The 22759-nt window shown below is 32.9% G+C and overlaps 1 protein-coding gene across 1 annotated transcript in view; it reads left to right on the top strand.

Moving 5' to 3' along the window:
- The window catches only part of LOC145260342 (serine palmitoyltransferase 2-like), a 98461-nt gene extending 77266 nt beyond the window's left edge, over positions 1 to 21195 (top strand). Inside the window, exons 7-13 of the mRNA XM_080118260.1 lie at positions 2215 to 2320; positions 9208 to 9427; positions 10660 to 10786; positions 12546 to 12681; positions 15916 to 16045; positions 18314 to 18412; positions 20066 to 21195. Coding sequence (XP_079974386.1) covers positions 2215 to 2320; positions 9208 to 9427; positions 10660 to 10786; positions 12546 to 12681; positions 15916 to 16045; positions 18314 to 18412; positions 20066 to 20068 — 821 coding nt within the window. The 3' untranslated portion in view covers positions 20069 to 21195. The remainder of the gene's footprint in view (positions 1 to 2214; positions 2321 to 9207; positions 9428 to 10659; positions 10787 to 12545; positions 12682 to 15915; positions 16046 to 18313; positions 18413 to 20065) is intronic.
- Positions 21196 to 22759: the final 1564 nt, after the last annotated feature.

Genomic DNA, 22759 nt, shown 5'->3' with positions numbered 1-22759 from the left:
AAGATTGTTACATTTAAACTTCTGCATATCAGTACAGTCAAGGAAGCATGTAGCAGGAAGGGAATTCCAAAGACTAGCTGTTCAAGAGAACAAAATATTAGAATAGAAAACTTTCTGGCATTTAGGGACCTCAACAATGAAGCGGTGTGACTTTGTTGCTAAGCGGGTTTGTCAGGGGATATGTACATTGAGTTGGGCACAAGTGTACTGAGCACATTCCATTAAAATATTTGTAAAACGGACAGCGAGATGCAACATTGTAGCGCTAGGACAGTGGTTGGATCTTAGTTGACAGTGTGGGAACTATTAGATTGAATCCTTTTTTTTTACCCTATTCAAGGCGGAGAGGCTAGTGATAGATGCACTAGACCAGATGCGGCAACAATACTCCATGCATAGGTGAAAGGTGAACTTAGAGATACAGAATACTCAGGTGTGAGTAGTTTTCAGTACGATAGAAGGAACCCACCTTCTTTGCAGCAGCCTTTGCAATGTCCTCAATGTATTTGTTCATATTGCTCGTGAATATTAGGCCGAGAAGTTTGAAGGAAGAATTCTCAGGTAGGGTGTTATTTGTCATGGATATCGGTGATTGGAGAGAGATCTTGTAATTGTTAAAGGAGAACAACTTAGTCTTACTAGCATTAAATGCTACCTTCCATTTGCGGTCCCATTCGACTTCGGTTTGATCATATCTATTATATTTGTCTGCACACAAAAACCATTAGATAAAGATATGAACCCCAATTGAGTTGATATGCAATAAATACAAGCCTGACAAAGACCTGAATGTTATTAATTGCTTATATTCTTTGAATGAAGAGATAAGGAATGTATATGCCATGCTATTGCCAAAATCCAACAATTTTTAGAATCTGACGAAGTAGTTTCTCTAAAACAAGGGGATGTGAAGGTGTTCTAATATAAACAGTGCGTGTAATAATAGGTGCTAATGTGACTCGTCAGGAAGTGATGTCAGAAAATGGGAGTCTCTTCTGGAAGAAAGAAAAGAGTAGACCTGCTTGCCTTCTTTATCTCTTTTGATTTTCAGACGGGTTGCAACAGATGCACAATTCGAAAACTCGGGTGAGAAGCTCTTACCAAGAACATTACAGGTAATTGAAATATATAACACACAAGGTATAAAACAACAAAAAAAAATAATTCTATAAATCTAAAACGAATATATTGTTTTTAGTTTTCTGATTTTAATATGTATGTAGTCTACTGTATTTGCCCATTTAAGAAATTCTGACAACCACTACATGTCGTTAATCCAAGACCTCAGCTGTTTACATTATGAACCAATGGAGATAAGGAACTGGTTGACTGCAACACTACAAGAGTTAATGTGTCTTTTTCCAGATGAATATTTTATTTAGATTTGTCTTGTGTGTATATAATGTGTGTGTGTATATAATGTGTGTGTATATAATGACAAATGTATATAATGGTGTGTGTGTGTGTGTGTGTGTGTGTATATAATGGCAAATGTATATAATGTGTGTGTGTATATAATGGCAAATGTATATAATGTGTGTGTGTATATAATGGCAAATGTATATAATGTGTGTGTGTGTGTATATAATGGCAAATGTATATGTGTGTGTATGTATATAATGTATGTGTGTATATAATGGCAAATGTATATAATGTATGTGTGTATATAATGGCAAATGTATATAATGTATGTGTGTATATAATGGCAAATGTATATAATGTGTGTGTGTGTGTGTGTATATAATGGCAAATGTATATAATGTGTGTGTGTGTGTGTATATAATGGCAAATGTATATAATGTGTGTGTGTGTGTATATAATGGCAAATGTATATAATGTGTGTGTGTGTGTATATATAATGGCAAATGTATATAATGTGTGTGTGTGTGTGTATATAATGGCAAATGTATATAATGTGTGTGTGTGTATATAATGGCAAATGTATATAATGTGTGTGTGTGTATATAATGGCAAATGTATATAATGTGTGTGTGTATATAATGGCAAATGTATATAATGTATGTGTGTGTGTGTGTGTATATAATGGCAAATGTATATATGCTTGCTTTTTCTTTCTCACGTGCACACATTTTCATCCTCAGTCAGTTGTGACTATGCAAATGTCTTTTGATAACACCTTGTTTGTCTATGAATACTAACCCTTTCTCATTCCATTTACAAAAATTTTTAAAGATATTTTCTTTTATCTTTCAGATATGGCATCTTTAGAAAAACTTCTGAAGCAGGCTGTCGTAGAAGGCCAGCCGAGAACACATCGGCCATGGAAAAAGATTTTGATAGTTATTGAGGGTATTTATAGGTAAGTATCTTTTTTTGATTCGGTACAGTTGTGTTGAGTTTTAAAAATATTTTGCTTCTGGAACAAGAATTTACAAATTTCAAATTGACTTCTGGGTTGTTAAGAATTCTGAGTGTTATTGTATTTCTTGTGAAAAGCGCTGAATATAAATACTTGGTGCTTCCTTGAAACATGCATCTTGAAAAGGCCTGAATAATTTTCTCATAAGTAAAATATCTAACCCATGTCTTATCCCTTAATTTTATTTCATTTTCCGTATACGTCTACAGGTACTTGATGACTCATAATTAGAGAACTAATTGTAAGTAGAGAAATTCAGAAAAAAGTGATGCCTTCTTTAAATCTGTGTTCTAGCCCAGGGGTCGGCAACCTACGGCACGCGTGCCACAGGTGGCACGCCAAGCAATTCTAATGGCACGCCGAGCCTCCAAATCTTTTAAACTTCATACAGCCAAAAGGAAACAGTTCTCCTTGGAATTATGAGGATATCTGCGATCTCTTGCGTACTCTTGCCACCTAAGTGCATGCCCACAACAAGAAAACGCGTTTTATTTTTGTCCGTGCGAACCGTAGGCGTTAGATGCTCCATGCTCGTTCAAAGTATGTTCTGTCAGATACTATAATTTTGAAATGCGTTTTGAATTGAGTCTGGTGACTCAGTCTCACCGACCCAGATGAAATACAACGTAGCGTGAGAGAGTTGCAAATGTAAAATTTAGTCAAAAATCATAATAAAAAAATCTAATAAATATATAAAAAGTAACTTATCAGACGAAAATAAATGACCATTAAGTAAATGAATGATTCCTCTACAAAAATCAACAATAAAAATAATCAAGAATTCATAAATTTGGAAATTAAAGCAATATTTTCAGAGATAGGTTGATAAAATCCGCCCAAAATTTCAACGAATCGCCGGAAGTTTTGTTTACATCAGCAGCAGCGCTGACATTTGAAATCTACGGATGCCTTGAAGTGTATATAAAATTTAACTTGAAATTATAAAAAGTGTATATGTAAACCAAAAAATCTTTTGACTATGATTATCTTAATTAAAATAAAACACTTACCAGTGATAATAACAACACGTGTAACATGGAGTTTATTTGTTTTTGTTTAAATTTATTTTAATATTTATACAAATAAAAAAACAATGCCGGAAAAAAAGTTAAGAAAAGTATATAAATTTTTATTTGTAATTATAAAACTTTTGTTTTTAGCTTTTTATTATTATTTAAGTTTTGTAATGAAACTAAGTATATGCTACCATATTCAAAATATGATAAACCTTATTAGGAAACAAATTATTTTTTGGTAGTCATTTTTTTTTCAATATCTGTCTGGCTGTCTGTCTGTCGTTCGTTTAGCAGAAAGAGAGAGAAAGAGTGAGAAATGATTATAATGTTCTGGAACAATATGTAAAACCCCTCCTTTTTTCACACTAAATGACACTATTTACCATCCCTTGTGAAGAGACGATGACTGGCAATGGGTCATTTTGGGGTTAAAGCTTACCAAAACAAAACAAACTTCCATTTTTGTTATCTCCCTATACTGTAACTCTCTAACTTACCACTTACCCTTTCTTTCACTAAGCTTGTCATAAATCTGTCATCAGCTCTAAGAGAGATTAAAAACACGTGGACTCTATTTGAAAAAAGGAGAATGTTTGTTGTGAGTACTTTAAGCTTTAAATAATGATTATAAATAGAAGGGATAACTTTCAGTTTATATTTTTTTTTTGTTTTTAAATATTTTTACATGGTTTTTTTTTTTTTCGTAACATTTACTAAGTGTTCCGATACAGATAAAATAGCTATTTTAGCAGATCTTCGAAAGAGCAAATTTAATTTTAAGGGAAAGACTAAAGAAACTTTAATTTTTTTAGCATGATAAAAATAAAAAAATTACACAGCTCATAAATCTTTTTTAAAAAATAAAAGAATGTACATATTTTAAACTTTAGCGTTTATTTTCAAAATGAAGGGATAAAGGTTTAAAAAAAAACAACACATTATTTTATTCATTTTTTTATGATCTTTAAATAAAGATATAAATTAGAGTGTTCCGAGACGAATTTTTAATAGAAATTCATACTTTCATACTTTTAGACAGAGGGGGGGTAAAAATAAATAAAAGAAGTATGAAAATGAATTTTTCAGAAAATAATTTTATTTCCATTCGAAAGAGCGTAGAATTTTACATAAAATCTGAAAAAATGAAAAGGATTTGATGAATAGAAAAAAAATTATCGATTTTTAAAATCATAGAAAATTTTCAAGAATTTACAAATTTACAAATTGAAATTGAAACTATTACGTGAAAACGCTCACGCGCAGTAAGGAAGCTTTGACTTTTTTGTGATATTTTTTACGATAAAATTAATTATATGAGATTTTATTTTAAAAAGTTTTACTTTTCTTTAAGAAAAATCTTTCCTAAACACAATGAGCTAAAAAAATTTTGAAAATTATTAGTTTTAAACATTTTATTTGCTGTTTGAAATTGAGGGGTGTTAAATTTAGGAAGGGTGCTAGAGTTACAGAATTGTTCAGTGGTCAGAATATGAATACAAGATAAGGTATAATTGCCTTTCAAATTCTTGAAATTGTACTTTTAATTTTCAAGCTCGTAACTGGGATTAGAAGAGATGAGCAATTTCGATCATCTTCATACTAAACAAAATGGTATGATTGGAGGAATACGTGGATGAAATATTTTTTTTAAATTGTGAATGCCACGCACGAATAGGATCATCGCCCATTTCAAGACAATTGGACAATAGAATATGGATTTGTGGAACAAAAGGATCGTGCTGTTTGTGCTTTCTGTTGCGAAAGTGTTGTGTGTCGCACATCTAGTGTACAAAGGCACTTTCAAACCAAACATCAATCTAAGTTTAAAACTTCAGAAGAAAAAGGTGAAGCCATCAAAAAAGCTATTTCTGGTTTCAAAAAACAAACTGTTATTTTGAGCCAAGCTGTTGGAATGAAGAGTAAAGCTACTGAATGTAGTTACAAAATAGCCCAGTGTGTGGCTTTAAATGGTAAACCTTTTACAGATGGTGAATACATCAAAGAAGCTTTTTTGAGTGGTGCTGAAGTTTTGTTTCGTGATTTAAAAAATAAGGACATTATACTCTCTCGAATTAGAGAAATACCAGTCTCTGCAAGATCAGTTGAGAGGCGCATATCTGACTTGGCTGAAAATGTGACAACTAAGCAAACAACTGGATTAAAGCAATCCCTTGTATTTAGTGTCGCTCTTGATGAAAGCACCGATGTAAACGATGCGTCTCGCCTAGCAGTGGTTGCAAGATATCTCGAGAATAATCACATTTATGAGGAGTTGTGTTGTTTATTACCCCTTCATGATACAACCAAAGCAGAAGATATTTTGTGTGCATTTACTGGTTATTTTTCTAAACAAGACATTAACTTGAACAAATTATTCTGCGTAACAACCGATGGTGCTGCTGCAATGGTTGGCAAGAAGAAAGGATTTGTAAAACTTCTGGAAAATCATGTTGGACGCAAACTGTTAAGTTTTCATTGTATTATACATCAGGAGGGCTTATGTGCAAAGACCTCGTCTTTGGATTTGGTCTCTGTGATGAAAACTGTTGTTGAGATAATCAACTTTCTTATTTCTCGCTCTTCATTGGTTCACAGGCAATTCAAATCGCTTCTACAAGAAGTTGAGTGTGAATATGGAGATCTTCTGTTATACAACAATGTTCGCTGGCTTAGTCGAGGCAAAGTTTTAGCTAGATTTGTTTGTTGTCTTGAGGCTATTAAGATGTTTCTTGATGAAAAACAGAAACGATTCCCTCAGCTGAATGATGAAAGCTGGTTGTTGAAGTTGATGTTTATGACCGACATAAACACACATTTGAATGAGCTTAATTTGAAATTACAAGGACAGGGACAAACAGTCCTTGATCTTTTCAGCTATTGGAAAGCGTTTACAATGAAACTTGACATTTTTACCCGTGACATCAACATCAAAGCATTTAAGTACTTTCCAAATGTGAAAAATCATGCAAATCAATTCGAAGTGAACACAGATGAGCTTCAGGAGTACGTGAAAGCACTCAAAGCAGAATTCGAAAAACGAAGCCAGGACTTCTACATTCATGGATCCTTATTTTCATATCTGATTAAGCCCGACATGCTTGATTTGACAAATGCCCAACTGGAACTTTTTAGCTGGATGGACATTGATGATTTTGAAATGCAACAGATTGAATTTAGGTCTTCAGAAATATGGACATTAAAATTTGCTGAACTAAGAAAGTCTCTGGAAGATGAAAATTTTGAAAAGTCTGGTGCTATTCTGAACTGTTGGATCTCCCTCCCAAGCTCATTCATCTGTTTGAAGAAAATTGCTTTTGCTCTTCTCTCAGCTTTTGGTTCAACTTATTCTTGTGAGCAAATTTTCTCTCACATGAAAGCAGTGTTGTCTCCACGTCGAAGTCGTCTAACACCTGAACATTCAGAAAACTGTGTTAAGCTCAAAGTTACAAAGTATGTTCCCGACATTGAGGAATTGGCAAAGACCATGCAAGGACAAGGGTCCCATTAATAATAAAAACTTTTCAGAAACAGTTTTTTCACATTATTTATAAACTTTGACATTATTATATATTTTATGAAATAAATATAGAGAACAGGTATATTGACCTTGATCGTTATAAATAATAAATGTTGGCACGCTGAATAATTTGAAACCCTAAGTCGGCACACGCTAAACAAAAGGTTGCCGACCCCTGTTCTAGCCAATGAAAAGAAAATCTAAGTCATCTTTTATATACAAGAAATGAGTTTGACTATTTTATTTATAACTAGCGGAGGGCGTTTGGCCTTGCCTGATTGTAACATAAACTTACGTTTTTCTTAATCCATACAGATTTTGTCTTATTACAGTCAATTCTCTGAATATGATATTGTACCTAATATATAATACTTATTTCAAAAGATTTAAAAAGAAAATGACTTGGATGCCATCAACTATAATCAAAGTCAAAACGCTTAGTGTTCTAGCTGTATTCCCTATTATTTGATCTATCGACAGCGATATAAGATTTAAAATTAAAACACTTCAAGCTATGATTGAATTTGCGAATGCGTACAAATAATAGAAATATGGTGGCAAGTTGAAATGAACAGTTTGTATTTCAACATGCCAACATATTTCTGTATGCGTTATTCATCCAAACAAAGATGTTACTCATCGTTGGTGTATGATTACTATTACTTATTAAATTCAGTGTTATGTGACCAATAGTTTAAGAGTTTATTGGTTAAATATTTTCACACACACACATCTGTTTTATTTATATGAATTAGCTCTACTTTGTATTGAGCACTCTTAAAATAAATAGTGAATTATATGTCTATAATGGTTTAATATATCATGTTGGTATATACAGTAAAAAAACAAAAACAAAAAAACATGGTCTCTTAAAGAAATAAACATTATACCAGTTGCGATAGGAGCAACTGGCCTAATAAAAAAGAATCTTTAGAAATACTTAGAAGCAATCCCTAGAAGACCAAACTGTAATGAAATACAAATAGCAGCCATAAAGGGAACAGCGTCTATTCTTAAAAGAACCCTCGGATATGAATTTAAATCATAACGGAATCAAGAGTTAGTTCCAGGAGGAGTTAGCTCCCTTGCTTTCTTAAAACTTACTGAAGTTAAATAAAAAAAAAAAAAAAAAAATAGACAGTCTTATTATTAATAATGAAGACTGCTGGCATAAGATCTTCAGAGATCTAAGCACGATATTATTTTCACTCACTGAGGAATTGGACAATCCCTAAGTTAACACTGGAAAATGGAATCCAGAGGTTTGCAACAATTTGATGCTGATTAAGTCTACCTTCATATTAACCTATGATAGGGCTCCTCACAAAATTCTAATGCTTCTTTGGTTTGTGCCATACTTAAATGGTGCTCTGATATGAAACAAAAACTGTCAATTACTATAAAATGTTGATATTTTGAATCAATATTCGATGTTGTAATAGTTCTAGAACCATTCCAAGGTTAGCGTAAACATCCAGGAGACCATCTAAAGGCATCAAACTAAGCTCTGGTTCACAGGTTTATAGTGTTCACCTCTGATCTCAGGATTGACTGCTCATTACCATCTTGGCTGCTGCGGGTCATCGTATATAGTCTGCATTCATCCAGGACGCTGTATGTTCTACAAAAGGGACCAGCTCAATCCATTCTGAATGAATGTTGTTTAGAGTTATGTTGATGAGGAAAGCAAAAATTTTAAATACAAATAATTTTTATTTGAAGTTGATTTACTTTCAGAGGTTTACGTTTCGAGTGAAACAGTCACATTTGTGATTTTTTTTTTTTTTTTTTTTTCCAAATGGTGATTAGAAGTAATAAAATGCCTATCTTTTGTTGATTGTTTTGTTTTTTTTTTCACTGACAATCTTCCAAAGCTCATTTACTCGGTAAAAAAATGTCTTTTCCACCTTTTATATTTTTTAATAAAATAAACAAAGTAAAATTATTTAAACAAAAGACTTTTTAACAAAGGCTGTTTAAAAAAAGCATCTGAAGAAATTCAAATGTTTATACCTTCAAATCTCAACATAAAACTCTGTGAATTTAGAATTACACTTATTTTAAAAAATACAGAAAAATCTTTCTGATGTATGTACTCGTCACGGAATGAAGATGTCATATTCCAAAAATCACATTAGTTTGGCTTGGACATTTCTATTTATCTAGTAAATGAAAATATTTTGTTGTCAAAGGTCAACTAAAGATAAATTTGGCCGTATAAGTGAGTTTAAATATGAAATAAAGTTTGTTCATTAAAGATTTAAAAAAAAATTTCATTATTTGTATTTTTCCAGTATGGAAGGTTCCATTTGCCGCCTCCCAGAAATAGTTCATCTAAAGAAAAAATACAAGGCGTATTTGTATTTGGACGAAGCCCACAGTATTGGTGCACTTGGAACCCATGGACGTGGAGTTTGCGAATATTTTGGTATTGACCCACATGACGTTGATATTATGATGGGGACGTTCACAAAGAGCTTTGCATCTGCTGGTGGATACATCGGAGGGTCAAAGGTAATCCCTGTCATTGCTTTCGGAAAGTTCCCCTGCTAAATTTGTGATAAGGAAGTTTGGTGCACTTCAATCTTTTGTAGAACTTACAGGTATTGGGTATGGAAGAAGTGGGAGTGGGATTACGGGCAGATTGAGAGATAACCAGTTTATGTGCAAGAAACGCAAAACATTGGAGACTGATTAAAACTCAGATATGGAGAACATATATTTTGATGACAAAAGCTATCAAGATTGTTTAGAAGTTTTATCTTGGTCATAACACTGGAGCACAGGAAGGAGCGAATGCTAGTGTGTCATGAGTCGATGAAGTTCAAGGAATTTTTGCCATTACTTTGCAGCAGAGCATTACCACTTCCGGCTAAGGGAAGAGTTTTATCGATCTTGTGTATGCAATATAATAATATATGGAAATGAAACTTGGCCAATTAAAAACATGCCAAAAAATGATATAAGAATGGCATGATGGATGTGTAATGTCAGTCTTAAAGATAGGCTTGCATTTGATGACCTTAAAAAAGGAGTAAATGTGTACAGTAGTGGAAAATATGTGCAGAAGAGTACACTCATGATATGGCCTCATTGAAAGAATGGATGATCCTAGGTTTAGTTCACAAGGAAAACACAGGTGGAGATATTGGGGATAAATAAAAACCTGTCCAAAGATAGTTTAGTTTGGAAGTCAATTTTTTAAAGCTGTCTAACACATGCCAGCATGTAAAACTTGAGTTAAACTGAATATGATGATGATGATGGCAGAAACTTTGATTTTACTGACTCGTTTGCAAATGTTTAACCATTTTTACTGTAATAGTTGATACGTTAAAATCCAATAAAGAAAGTGAGATATGTATATATAAATGTTTGGAGGTACAGAATGTATAAATAAATTTTATGATAGAAAATAAGCGGAAATCTCTCTTTTGGCACCTTTAATTTATAAAAGATCCCCCATTGCTCTTTTTTCGTCATTATTTCAGTACTATTGACTTCTCCTGATAAGATGATGGCTGAAATAGCTCGAGAAATTTCCACTTATTTTCGTGTGTGTGTGTATATATATATATATATATATATATATATATATATATATATATATATATATATAAAAATGCTGTTGAGTTTACCCAAGAAAGAAAAATGAAATAACACATTTTATTTATTTTACGAGAAATTTTACAAATGAAAAAAGTTTTCTTTCGTTGTTTCTTAAAATTTTTGTTCATTATTTTTAGGATTTGGTGAACCATTTGCGATTAAACTCTCACACCTCGATGTATTCTAGTTGCATGTCACCGCCAGTTGCCCAACAGATTATCAGTACGATCAAGATCATATCCGGCGCAGATGGAACTAAAGAAGGTGCAGTATTATTCCCTTCTTTCCCCTCTCCGACTGCCACCCAGATGCACTTAAATTATTTTTTCTTTTCTAATTAATTCAATGCTATGTTCTTATTTTATAACAAGTTTCAATTGACATCATGGGGGGGGGGGGGGGTCATTACCAACTTACTTTCCAAGCTGCATCCCAAGCACTTTACTATCTTTTTCGCATATAATCCTGAACCACTTTTCCCCACTCCTCACCTGGCATGTGAAATCCATTTATTTTATTTACTTTTTTTGTGGAATTTTAATAATAGGTGTTAGACATCACTTAATAAATATTCCCCGAATAATAGTTTTTGATCCCCCGACAAAAGGAGTGTGGACCTGTAAATTCACCCTTGTGTTCGTCTGTCTGCACTTCTCTCAATAACTACACCTTGGAATTTTTGGAAATTTTGCACAAACATTAAACATGATACGAGTAAAAAGTAACAGAACAGATTTTCCGGGAAAACTCCAGCTGCCCCCACCCACCCAGAGGGTGCCTTTCAGGTTAATATGGCTAAAATTGACACTATTGTGCTTATTAAAAAAAAATTGATGCCTTGGATTTTATAAAACTTTATTAAAAGTTGTAACTAACTGATTTCTATATAATTTTGTTTGTCTCTACTTCGCGATAACTCTTGGCTGTGTTCCAGGGGCACTTTTAGGGCTAATGAAAACATTCTATTTTTGGGACTATTTTACCATATTTGTCCAAAAATTTTCTGTGTATGTCTATTTAGCAGTTTTGCATGGTGCTGAACTCAAATTTAAATATGTTAAGGCCTTGAGGACTTTTGGGGCTAAATTGGGGGGGGGGGGCAAATGATAGTTGGTCTTTTTTTTTTTTTTTTTTTTTTTTTTTTTTTTTTTTTTTTTTTTTTGCATGGTGCAGAACTCAAATTTACATATGTTAAGGCCTTAAACTGCACTGTTTGTTCATTTTTACCAGGATTTGCCGTTCCTTGGGAACTCTTGGGACTAAATAGGTGGAGGGGGGGGGCTGAACTTAGTCATTTGTTTTTTATGCCTTATTCACTATGTGACACTGGCACAATTGAAACTGGAGAGGAAAAAAATTGCATTACCAAATTTTAATGTACTGGAATAGTTTATCACCGAAAGTGATCTTAACCAGTCTTCAAGATGTACAGCACATCCCTGGTCACTGCAATGCACGGTTTCCTGTTCGCATAAGCATAATTGGTAATTTGGTGGCATTCTCATATCCAACATCGGATACTGTAGATACAACAGCTAAACATAGTTTTTGTGTCTGCTTTGTCACGAGTTGAGATTTTAATTAACTGCCCCAATGCTTTTATAATCTGGACATGGTTCAACAACCGCACCATTGCATATTTCATTTTCTTTGTACTCAAGCAATGAAGGCTTTTAATGGCATTTAGGGGAAGAATATCTTGATATCAGATTGAATAGCGCTAAAATATTTTAGATTTCTGTAGAACCAAATGTTATTTAAATTGGTATATAGGCTCTCCTATTGCTTCATGTTTATGAACTGCTCCCCTCCTAAAGGATGACCGTACATATTTTGGGAAGCTCAGATTGAAAAATGTATGCATTTTAATTTATAGCAAGTTCTCAGATTTTTTGTCATTTTAATAAAAAATGTAAACATTGTTTTATTTTTTTTATGTTTAATGAAATGTTAATAAAACATTTAAAAAATGACTGTTGTTGATGATGATCTTAACTTCCAGCTTTCAAAACTCTCTCTTCAGGTCAGAAGCGAATTGCTCAACTGAAATGGAATGTGCGTTATTTCCGTCGCAGGCTTAATGAGTTAAATGTCATCGTCTATGGCAACAAAGATTCTCCTGTCGTCCCTATTCTTCTTTACATGCCGTCAAACATCGCGTGAGTTATGGCATTTTTTTTGCAAATAGCTGTACAGAATTTTCATATGAACTGCATTAAATACATTTCTCTTTTATCCTAACATTAAAAAGTTATCCTGTCAGGCTTTTAAAATCACACCCAAATAGCATTTAAGCTGACAGCTCCAATTTTGCTTTTCATTGGTCAGTTTTTATTTATTATTGTTCTACTATGTTATTAGTAATGTAATAATGCTACAATTTATTTTTAGAAAGTGACTTAGTCCAGCCCAAACAACTTAAATAATCACTAAATGTAAATCAGTAAAGAGAGATAACTCTTTTTGAATGAAAGTTTTAAAATGTGTAAACCAATAAAAATTCAAATGATTTTACTACATCCCGGGTAACACGAGGTATGTAAAGCTATTTGAAAATGAATTGTAAAAAAATCATTTGGACTACTATTCTCATCTTTAGTGTTATTCTAACAATGTTTGGACAATTCAACTTCTGACCTTCTTCAGGTGTATCTTGTTGAAATTTGGAATCTGAAGGGAATTTCAAACGGAACCCTTTATTTTAATGCACGGAAGTAGCATTCTCTCATTCTGTCGGCTATGACTGGGTAGCATTCTTAAGTTATTTGCAATTGCATTTCTAGTATAGTCTACACTGAAGATTTAACCTCCAACCTCCGGAAGTGTCATGTAGAATTGAATTTTATCTAGTACTTTATTCGTTACGCCATGGGTCCTTGTCACAACATGAGAATAATATTCAAGATGAGTAACCTAAATACAAATTATCAATAATCTCAAAAATTCAGAAACAAAATAAATCGTGTCGGTTGTGTAGAGCAATTATGATAGCTGTTCTTGAATGTTGCCATTCTTCTGAACAATATTTGCTGATGTAGGTTTGTTATTAATGCTATTATGGAAGCAGTAAAACAATTCCATTGTATTTATTATCTCTGCTTTTGCATGGATAGCATTAACAATAGCCATTTTTGTCCACATTAACATGGAAAACAATGTGATAATGTAAAATGGTAAACTAAATGATTTTCACATTGGTATATAGTACCACAATGATGACGAGAATTGAATAGTCTTTTCTTTTTGTCTTTTTAATAATGGGAACTAACAAGATTTTGCAGAACTCATATATATATATATATATATATATATATATATATAGTATGATTTGTTGTATAAACGTTGGCTATACTCACTTTAGTTTTTATCATGTATTTAAATTTTCGATTTGGTGTCTAATCCCTGTGCTATGAAGAGACTTTATTTCAATAAAAATTTGTATCGTCTCAAACGGTCGTATACAGATTGATTGTTGATGTTAAATTCTTGGAACTTACATTAATGATTATTCCATAAATCATATTATCTCATATACATATATACAACTCTTACTCTTACAGATTAAAGGTAAGCTGGCTATATATCTGTCAGAGTTGTTCTTCTACATCTGCTTCCAGACTTTTCTGGATCTCTCACACCCACCCACACACACATATATATATATATATATATATATAATGAGACAGATAGATGTAGCTAATAGTATGCTGACATACGACTAACCATTGAGTCATATCTGATGAATCTCACATGTCCTGGCAAGATGTAATAAATTATAATGTGAAATGGCTACAATGTTGGTCTGACTTTATTCTTTTTTGCTTTTATTCTTATTCTGTATTACATTGAGCTTTCCTACTCAAAATCCCCCCCCACATATTAATATATATATATATAGTGTTTGTGCAACCCAAAAAGTAATTAAAATAGTTTACTTTAGAAATTCATGTTTTATTTTATTCCTGTACATCCTATTTTGTTTCTTTATCTGCCGTCTATGTTCATAGGAAACGTTAATCCTGAATACATTCTTATGACAACTTTTGTGTTATGTGTTTGATAGCACGTCTATGTGTATTTTTATTTTTTTAAAATTTTTTTTATTACATTTTCACCCCAAACAAGGCACATTGCCACTTTGGTGTAGGGGGCTACTATCAGGGGAAACATCTACTGGGGTACTATGTAGGGATTAGGGCAGCGAGATGTTAGTTCACGTTGCACTTGAACTTATGCATGTCAGTACAGTTGGGGAAGCAGTGACCTGGAATGGAATTCCAAAGTCTAGCAGTTCTGGGGAAGAAACTACTGGAGTAGAAAGATCTTTTACATCTAGGGATCTCTACAGTGTGGGGGTGGGATTTTGCAGCTTGTCGGGTCTGTTGAGGGTGTTCACGTCTTGGGGGCACAAGTGCTTGCAGTTCTTCAGAGCATTCACCATTATAATACTTGTAGAACAGGCAGAGGGATGCAACGTTTCGATGATGGGACAGAGGCTGAAGCTTAGATGCCAGTTTAGGGCCTATCAGATTTGCAACTCTCTTTTGAACCCTGTCAAGGAGCGAGAGACTAGTAGCCGATGCACCAGCCCAAATATGACAGCAATACTCCATACATGGGCGAATAGTGGCCTTATAGAGGTACAGGATACTTTCGGGTATTAGAAGTTTTCTAGCACGGTAGAGAGAGCCCACCTTCCTCGCAGCGGCCCTGGCAATGCCCTCGATGTAATTGTTCCAACTCATGTTTCCTGTGAATGTTAGGCCAAGGAGCTTGAGAGACGTACTCTCAGATAAGGAGTCGTTGGCCATTACTATAGGTGGTAGAGAAGGTTTCTTGTAATTATTGAATGAAACCAGTTGTCTTGGCGGCATTGAACGTGACCATCCATTTTTATCCCCATTCGACTACTGATTGGAGGTCATCCTCTTGTGTTTCTGCCATTACTATAGATATATGTTCATTTGTTTTCCTATCGTGCCTGCTATAGAGTGTGGTGTCATCAGCATATATACCCATCTCAGAGGCAATTTTTTCGGGGAGGTCATTTATGAATATCAGGAACAGCAGAGGTCCAAGTATTGTCAAACATGACCTCAATAATTGATGTCAGTATCTGACCGATTTCCCTTAAAAATGAAAAATAAAAAATAAAATTTCATTCAGTTCTTTGCAAAAAATGAATGTAGCCAAATGATATTTGTGTAAATAAAAAAAATTTTTTACTAATATATATTTACACAAATATCATTTGGCTACATATTTGCAGATTGTTTCAGCCAAAAGTGTGTGTGTGTGTGTGTATATATATATATATATAATGTGTGTGTGATTGATAAAAATGAACTTAAATTTAAATGTTTCTATATGTATTCTTTAATGTTTATTTTCAGTGAATTCGCACGTAAAACTCTTGAGAAAGGCCTTGGAGTTGTCGTTGTTGGTTTTCCTGCTACTCCCATCATTGAATCAAGGGCTCGGTTTTGTCTGTCTGCTTCGCACACAAAAGAAATGTTGGATCGGGTTGGTATAAGATGTTTTTTTGTTTGTTTTTTTTTCACTTTAACAAAAATATCATGCAATTATTTTTGCTTTTCATCTTTTATTTGTTCTGTGGCATAGTATGTGGAATTGTCCATTTTCTTCAATAGAAACAACTGTTTTTCTTTCATTGATTTTATAGTAGACGGCTGATTGGAGAGTGACATCTAGTAATTATGCATTTCTTGGCAAAAAATGAATTCGTTCATATTTGAAAAATAAAAACAAATATTGTCTTATAGAAATCCAAAGTATGCAAGTTAAAGATGTTAATGTAATATCTCAAACAGTATGCTGTTCTATTAAAAAAATGTATATTTTGATAAAAATTAATATGAACTTTATGAATAACTAGACACTAGATATATTTAAGAATTGTATTCTAATTTAGATATTATTTCTTTGAGCTTATTTTAACAAATCCAATTCTAACTTTGAACATCAAAAAAGTTAATATTTTAGTTTTGAAATTAAGCTTGAAAAAATTCAGTTTTGATTGTGCTAATTAGCTATGATTAATAACAAATCACTGATAGCTGTTTATGTATTTCTCTTGCTCCCTTATAATCAATGTTGCTTCAAACACTAATATTTCTTTAATGTTACTGTGAACATATATATATATATATAATTATTTTTTTACTATAATAATTAAATACCTACAGACACTAGTGTTTCATCCTTTCGGGAATCTTCAGTGCAAGATGTCACGATTAACACCAGTTGAACGATTCGAACTTGGCAACACGAGACATCTCTGGCTCGAATAGCAAAGACCGTATCCATTCGGCTACCATTAACCACGTGAAATAACGTTGAATTTAAACATTATAATTTTAAATGTTCTTTACATCAGGCAGACAGTGATCTAATGGTTATACGATGATCTATGCATAAGAGCTAAATTGACAGACTTTAATTCAACTGAAAGTGCTCAAATGGTCCTGGATATGACCTTAAACTATATTCAATGGTGAGGCTCCAGTTTGCGGGCTTTGGGGAGTGTGGAGCAACCTCTTAATTGCCATTGCTCCCAGGTCCACTCTGACCCGGAGTGGTAGTACCTGTTAGGGTCCCAACTATGGGTTGAATAGAAACTGACTTCAAAAAAACAAATATACTCTGTTAAAAAATTGTTCTTCAAAATCACTGGATTTGGCATTAAATAACCTGAAAAGGGTTGATATGCCGTAAAACAAAAACAAACTAACAGAAAGTGCTCAACGATAAGAAACGAATTTCTGAAAATATATAAGGCAAAACGGCTACGCACGTTTTTGTATGTCCAAGAAAGGCTTTTTTTAGGGGAGGGGGGAGAACTTTCCTTATACTTCCTAGATCATAATATCTACGATTTGCAAATGGACGTCGCCTCTACGTTTATTTTGATCGACTTTTATAAAATTCCCTCCATTCCGTCCTTTCGCATGGTTGTTGGTCTATACGTCTTGAAGGCAATCCGCTTTGATTAATGTCGGGGAAAACCTTCATATCAAACAATTGCTATTCATTTGGAGAACTCTGTTCTTGAGGGGAGCTGGTTTTCCCTAACATTGTGGGGAAGCAGAAACTGGCCTGCAGCCAACCTTCGTTTCTGCGCCTGCGTGAACTTATTCACTTCAAGTCAACTTTTTAATTGTTGATTTTGAATGCTTTTCACTTCCTCTCGCCTTGTAGCTTAGCAGTAAGATCTTTTTTTTTTTTTTTTTTTTTTTTTCTACTTTCTTTCCCCGCCTTTGCGTCACAGGTTCGAGCCTGCCTGCCTACTAACTTTTATTTTTTCAAATACCCGGGCAATGCCGGGCACCCCCGCTAGTATAAGAATAAAAGATAATAAAACTTCCCTATGATAATAACAATATAATAAGGATACTACAGAAGTAAAGAAACTTATTGTTATACAGAAAAAGTGTCTTGACATGTTACAGTTTATGAATTGTGGATGAAATTGAAGTGTGACAGCTATTGTGACCCATCCAGTCACGGATACATCTACTTGTAGTATAATAGTAATATATGGATCAAATTTGTTTAAATATTTCATCAGATAGACCTCAAAATATCCTTGTGAATTCATTCTTTTAACTTAATTTCTTCATTCATCCAATTAAACATTTCCTACAAGTGTGCTATTAAATTGGTAATTTCTTTCTAAAATAAATTATTTTATTAGAAAAAAATGTTATTGTATTTGACAATTTTTACTTTGTATTTTACATGAATAAATTTTCTTTTTTTTATCTTGAAAAGGCTATACTAATTATTGACGAAGTTGCAAATCATCTTGGAATCAAATATTCTACCAAGAAAATGCCAATTTTCAGTGAAGATGAGGTGGAATTAATAAAGGTAAGTGTTGGGGGTCACAAATTCTTCATACATCGAATCTCACATCGCACTAAAAGATCAACCATTGGTTAATGTAATTATATGATCTTCAATATGAAACATTTGACTCAGAAATTCACTGTCTTTTGGAGCTGACCTCTGGAGAAGGCAAAATGTTTGTCATGATCCATCTCTCTCTCCATTTTTTTAAAGTTTAGTCATTTAACTTCCTGTTTTGTCTAGCTCTTTAACATACACTTGTCTCCTCACCACCAAACTATATATATTGGTAAATACTTCTACGTATTATTTATACGCATTAGAAATTTGTGACACTTGTTAAACCTTTTGTATCTTTACTTCTTTAAGTAAATAAATCGAGTTATATTGTTATAAGCACGGTTTTTAGACAATTTTGTTTACCGACCCTTTGTCATAATAAGAGTTTGATAATGGTCTAGGAGACCAAGGTTCAATCCTTGGCCAAGTCCTGGCAAAAACTTTAAAAATTGTACTTGATACCCCTTAGCTAAATATTCTGAATTATGAGGAGAAGATCTAGGACAAGTGGAGTAATCCTAGGAATTGAGTGCCCCCCCTCTCCTACATCTTGGTGTAGCAGTTAATGAAAAGGAAACCTTTTGGTTGCCCTCTACTATAATTGGCCACTTTGTTTACATGCAAGAACAGTTAAGAGATTGATAACTATCAGAAGTTATATATATACCACTACTTCTCCATTTTTGAAAAAAGAAAGTAATCACTGGGAGGATCATATAAGCACAAAACAGATACTACACTACTTTCCCAGATAAGAGGATGATATCATGACAACAGAACTACATCCTTTTAAATTGAGCAATTCAGTTTAATCAATGAAATGATGAAAATTGTTTGTCCAAACAAGTTCTGTGATATGTGGTCCTTTCCTACACATTTTGTTAATTCCATTTTTTCATATTTTCACGTCGTAGGAATTTCTGACGTTTCTTGAATGTTTTGTACATTTACTTGTGAACATAAATAAATCCACTTATATCAGCACATTTTTTAGTCTTATTTGTTGCCTCTGTTCTAACCTCTCCTTCCTTCCCTTCAAAAATGCAGTTCATGCTATTGTTAATAGCATTCACAATCCTTTCTGCAATTCAACTATATTTTGTACAAATAAATTTCAATCTATGTTCGACTTGTCCAACAGTCTTTGTTTCGTTGCTGTTTAATGATTCATACTCAAATCAAGAATAGGCTGGAGATTGTTTTGATAAAGTTTAGCTTTTGAGATAATCCGACAGATAAAAAAATAAGCATGAAACCTATTCAGAATCACACCTCCTGATGAGACCATTATTAATGTGCTCCCTACATATTATTAAAGGTGATAAAATAAAAATTGCTGGGTTTTCGTCGCTGAAATTTTGTGGGCAAGTAAAAACATAGATTGAAGTTTGTTTGTACTAAATATCGTTGAGTGGCATTCTTATGTTTTTTTTTGTTTTTTTTTTGAGGTCGGGGGAAGGGGTTACTGTCTCTGGTGAGGTGCTGCGTCTTCATTATGTCCAAGTAATTTTAACATAGAGTAAAGATTGTGTCTAATGCTATTTATTGAATAATTCTATACAACTCTGTGAAAGTAACTCTTCTAACGTGTTCTCATTCTCTATTTTTCTCCAGTGACCTGTGCCGTTAAAACTCAGCATGTCCAAACTAACAAAATGCTGACTGATCACCCGAGAAGTGTACGTACCACAATGGATAAAATCATCATCAACATCGCATTGAAATCTTTATGCAAGACACGCAAATCATGTTTTTTTTTTCTTTTTCTTCTTCCCCTTCCTCCTTTACCCCCACCCCTGCTCCCTCAATGCTGTCAAGAGCATAGAGAAAACCATGACCATGACTGTTGCTTGATGATTAAAACTCTCCTCGCCCCTCCCACTCCCTCCGCCGCCACCTTTTCCTTTTCTACCAGTTAATTGACTGATACAAACAATTCTCAGTGGATACTGGTGTTATACTCCTCCACTTATATTTTAATGAAAAAAAAAAAAAAAAAAAAAAAAAAAGAAATGAAGTCACTTGTTATTCCACTAAAGTGCTTATTCTTTGTACATGGAGTTATCTCCCTTTACTTTTTAAAAATTTTATTTTGTCCATGGAATTATCTCCCTTCCATACGCGTTTCTATTTTTTTTTTTTTTTTAACTTGAGTGTTCTATTTTTTACAAACAATATTTATCTTGATTGGTTGAGGAAGAGCATTTTTTTTTTCCTACCAAACAAAAGAAAACACTTTGCCTCCATGAACCAAGTAGCCAAGCCCTCCCCCCTTCCCATCTCATTCCATTTCACTGATGTTGGTTGTTTATTAGTGTTGTGAATCTAACATACGTTAACATTTGTTGAATTGTATTCAGGGACTGATGTGAAATACAAAAATTTGGTGATAAAACATTGTTTGAAATTGGGTTCAAATTAAAATTCTATCGTTATGTTGTAAATACTTTCCTGTAAATCTTAACTCCATTATTGTATACAGTAACACATTAAATCGTCTGTTCCTTTTTACTCCATATTTTTTCTTTTACATATTTTTCTTTACGCTTCCACACGCACACATATACAACTGGTTAGTTAGTACCGCAAACCCTAACCTATTTTCTACTTGACCGGCTGTACTTTTTTTTTATTCGATGGTTCAAATTCTTTTCAGTTTTTTAATTTTATCTCTCAAAATCTGATTTCTTAAAGATTGACTTGTATTTATATATGAAACAAGAATAAAGAAAGTAGATGAGTGATTTCTTTTTTTATACCATATGTTAACATACGTGATATAATTACTATTACAGCATCTCTTAAACGTGTCAGATATATATATGTTTGTAAAAGTTAATATCAATTTTATTTAAATACTATATATTACATTACCTGTGGGGATATTCAAGTTTCAACTATCTGCTCTTCCTGGGATAAAATCTAGTTGATCATTACACCAAAGAGGGACTGAACTGTGATGACCATCCAGATTTTATCCTACATCCAGGATGACTAAATTGATGAAATCCAGGTACTGGAATGTAAATAGTGTGTGTGCATATGTTTAAGTATATTAACATGAACTAAAAACCAATATTTTTTAAATATTTATTTATTAATTTTTTTTTTTTTCAATTCTCAATACGTGTGTAGAGCTTATATAAATAAAATTATATCAATATTGTAAGGAGTCTATGAGAATTGATCAAACATTTCGACATTTCAAGGTCATCATTTTGTGACCGAGATTCATTTTAGAGTCCTGACAACATGGAAATGTTGATCGATCAACGTAGGCGTATTAAAATGTTATATATTAGTAATTCTAGATAATTCAATTTTAATTCATTTATAGAAGCTGCATAAATGAGTTTTTATATCAACCTATCACATAAGAAGATAAGTTTCTCAAAGATGTTAGGGCTTATATAATTGTACATGTTGTTTCAGAAAAATGTGACACCAACATTTCAAAATTCCAAATTATTTTAATTAACATATTAACGCAAGTTTCAGAACAAAATGTGTCGGTTTTTTGACAACCTTATTTTTATAAGATTTATTCAGAGTTGAGCTAATAAATTTATTAAAATCACTTGGAGTTCTGAAATTTTTGTATTTTTTTTTTTTTTTTTCAAACTTTTTATGATAAATAAAAATTAAATTGGGTATCTTACAGCTTAAGATTAAAAACGATTTTGCTAGCTCAGTATGTAGGATACCTTAATATTGTATCTCCTGTTGAATATCACCTAAAACTTTTGAAAAAACTTTATAGACAAAATAATAAAAAGATTTAATATATTTCTTGTTTCTCTCTTGATAGTTAACTGTTCGTTATGTGTGTGAAAACTAATTTAGTGCAAACGTGCCTATATATCACTCTGGTGAGCAAACTCAGTGAGGTGGTTCAGAGGAGTAACTAAATGGTCTGTAGAGATTAAGAATGTTGGCAAAGGTCGTGCCTCAAAAATAGAAGCAAATCCTACATCACAAGGATTGGGATCCTACAAAAGTGACTGTATTTTGGATGTGGCTTTGAAATAATTGGAAAAAATTGAAGCAGCAATTGAATATGTAATATCATTCTAGACTTTAATTTCTATGAAACCTCTACTATTATATAAAAGTCACTTTATGCAAGTTCCTTCCTCACAGTTTACAAAACGGCTGAGCCTACCTTTTGAAAATTTCACACAAAGGTAATATATATTTCTGGCAGTGTTCATATACAGAAATTCATTCGATAAGTATTGAAAATCAAAAAAATCTGTTTACAATATCATGACGGCTGATATTTGGGCTTGATAATCTTAAAAATAGTTT

This window comes from Euprymna scolopes, chromosome 36 (genome assembly GCF_053919585.1).
Source record: "Euprymna scolopes isolate OS-2025 chromosome 36, ASM5391958v1, whole genome shotgun sequence".
Classification (NCBI taxonomy): domain Eukaryota; kingdom Metazoa; phylum Mollusca; class Cephalopoda; order Sepiida; family Sepiolidae; genus Euprymna; species Euprymna scolopes.
The sequence above is the reverse complement of the archived record's forward strand: the minus strand, read 5'-3'. Positions and strand labels throughout refer to the sequence as shown.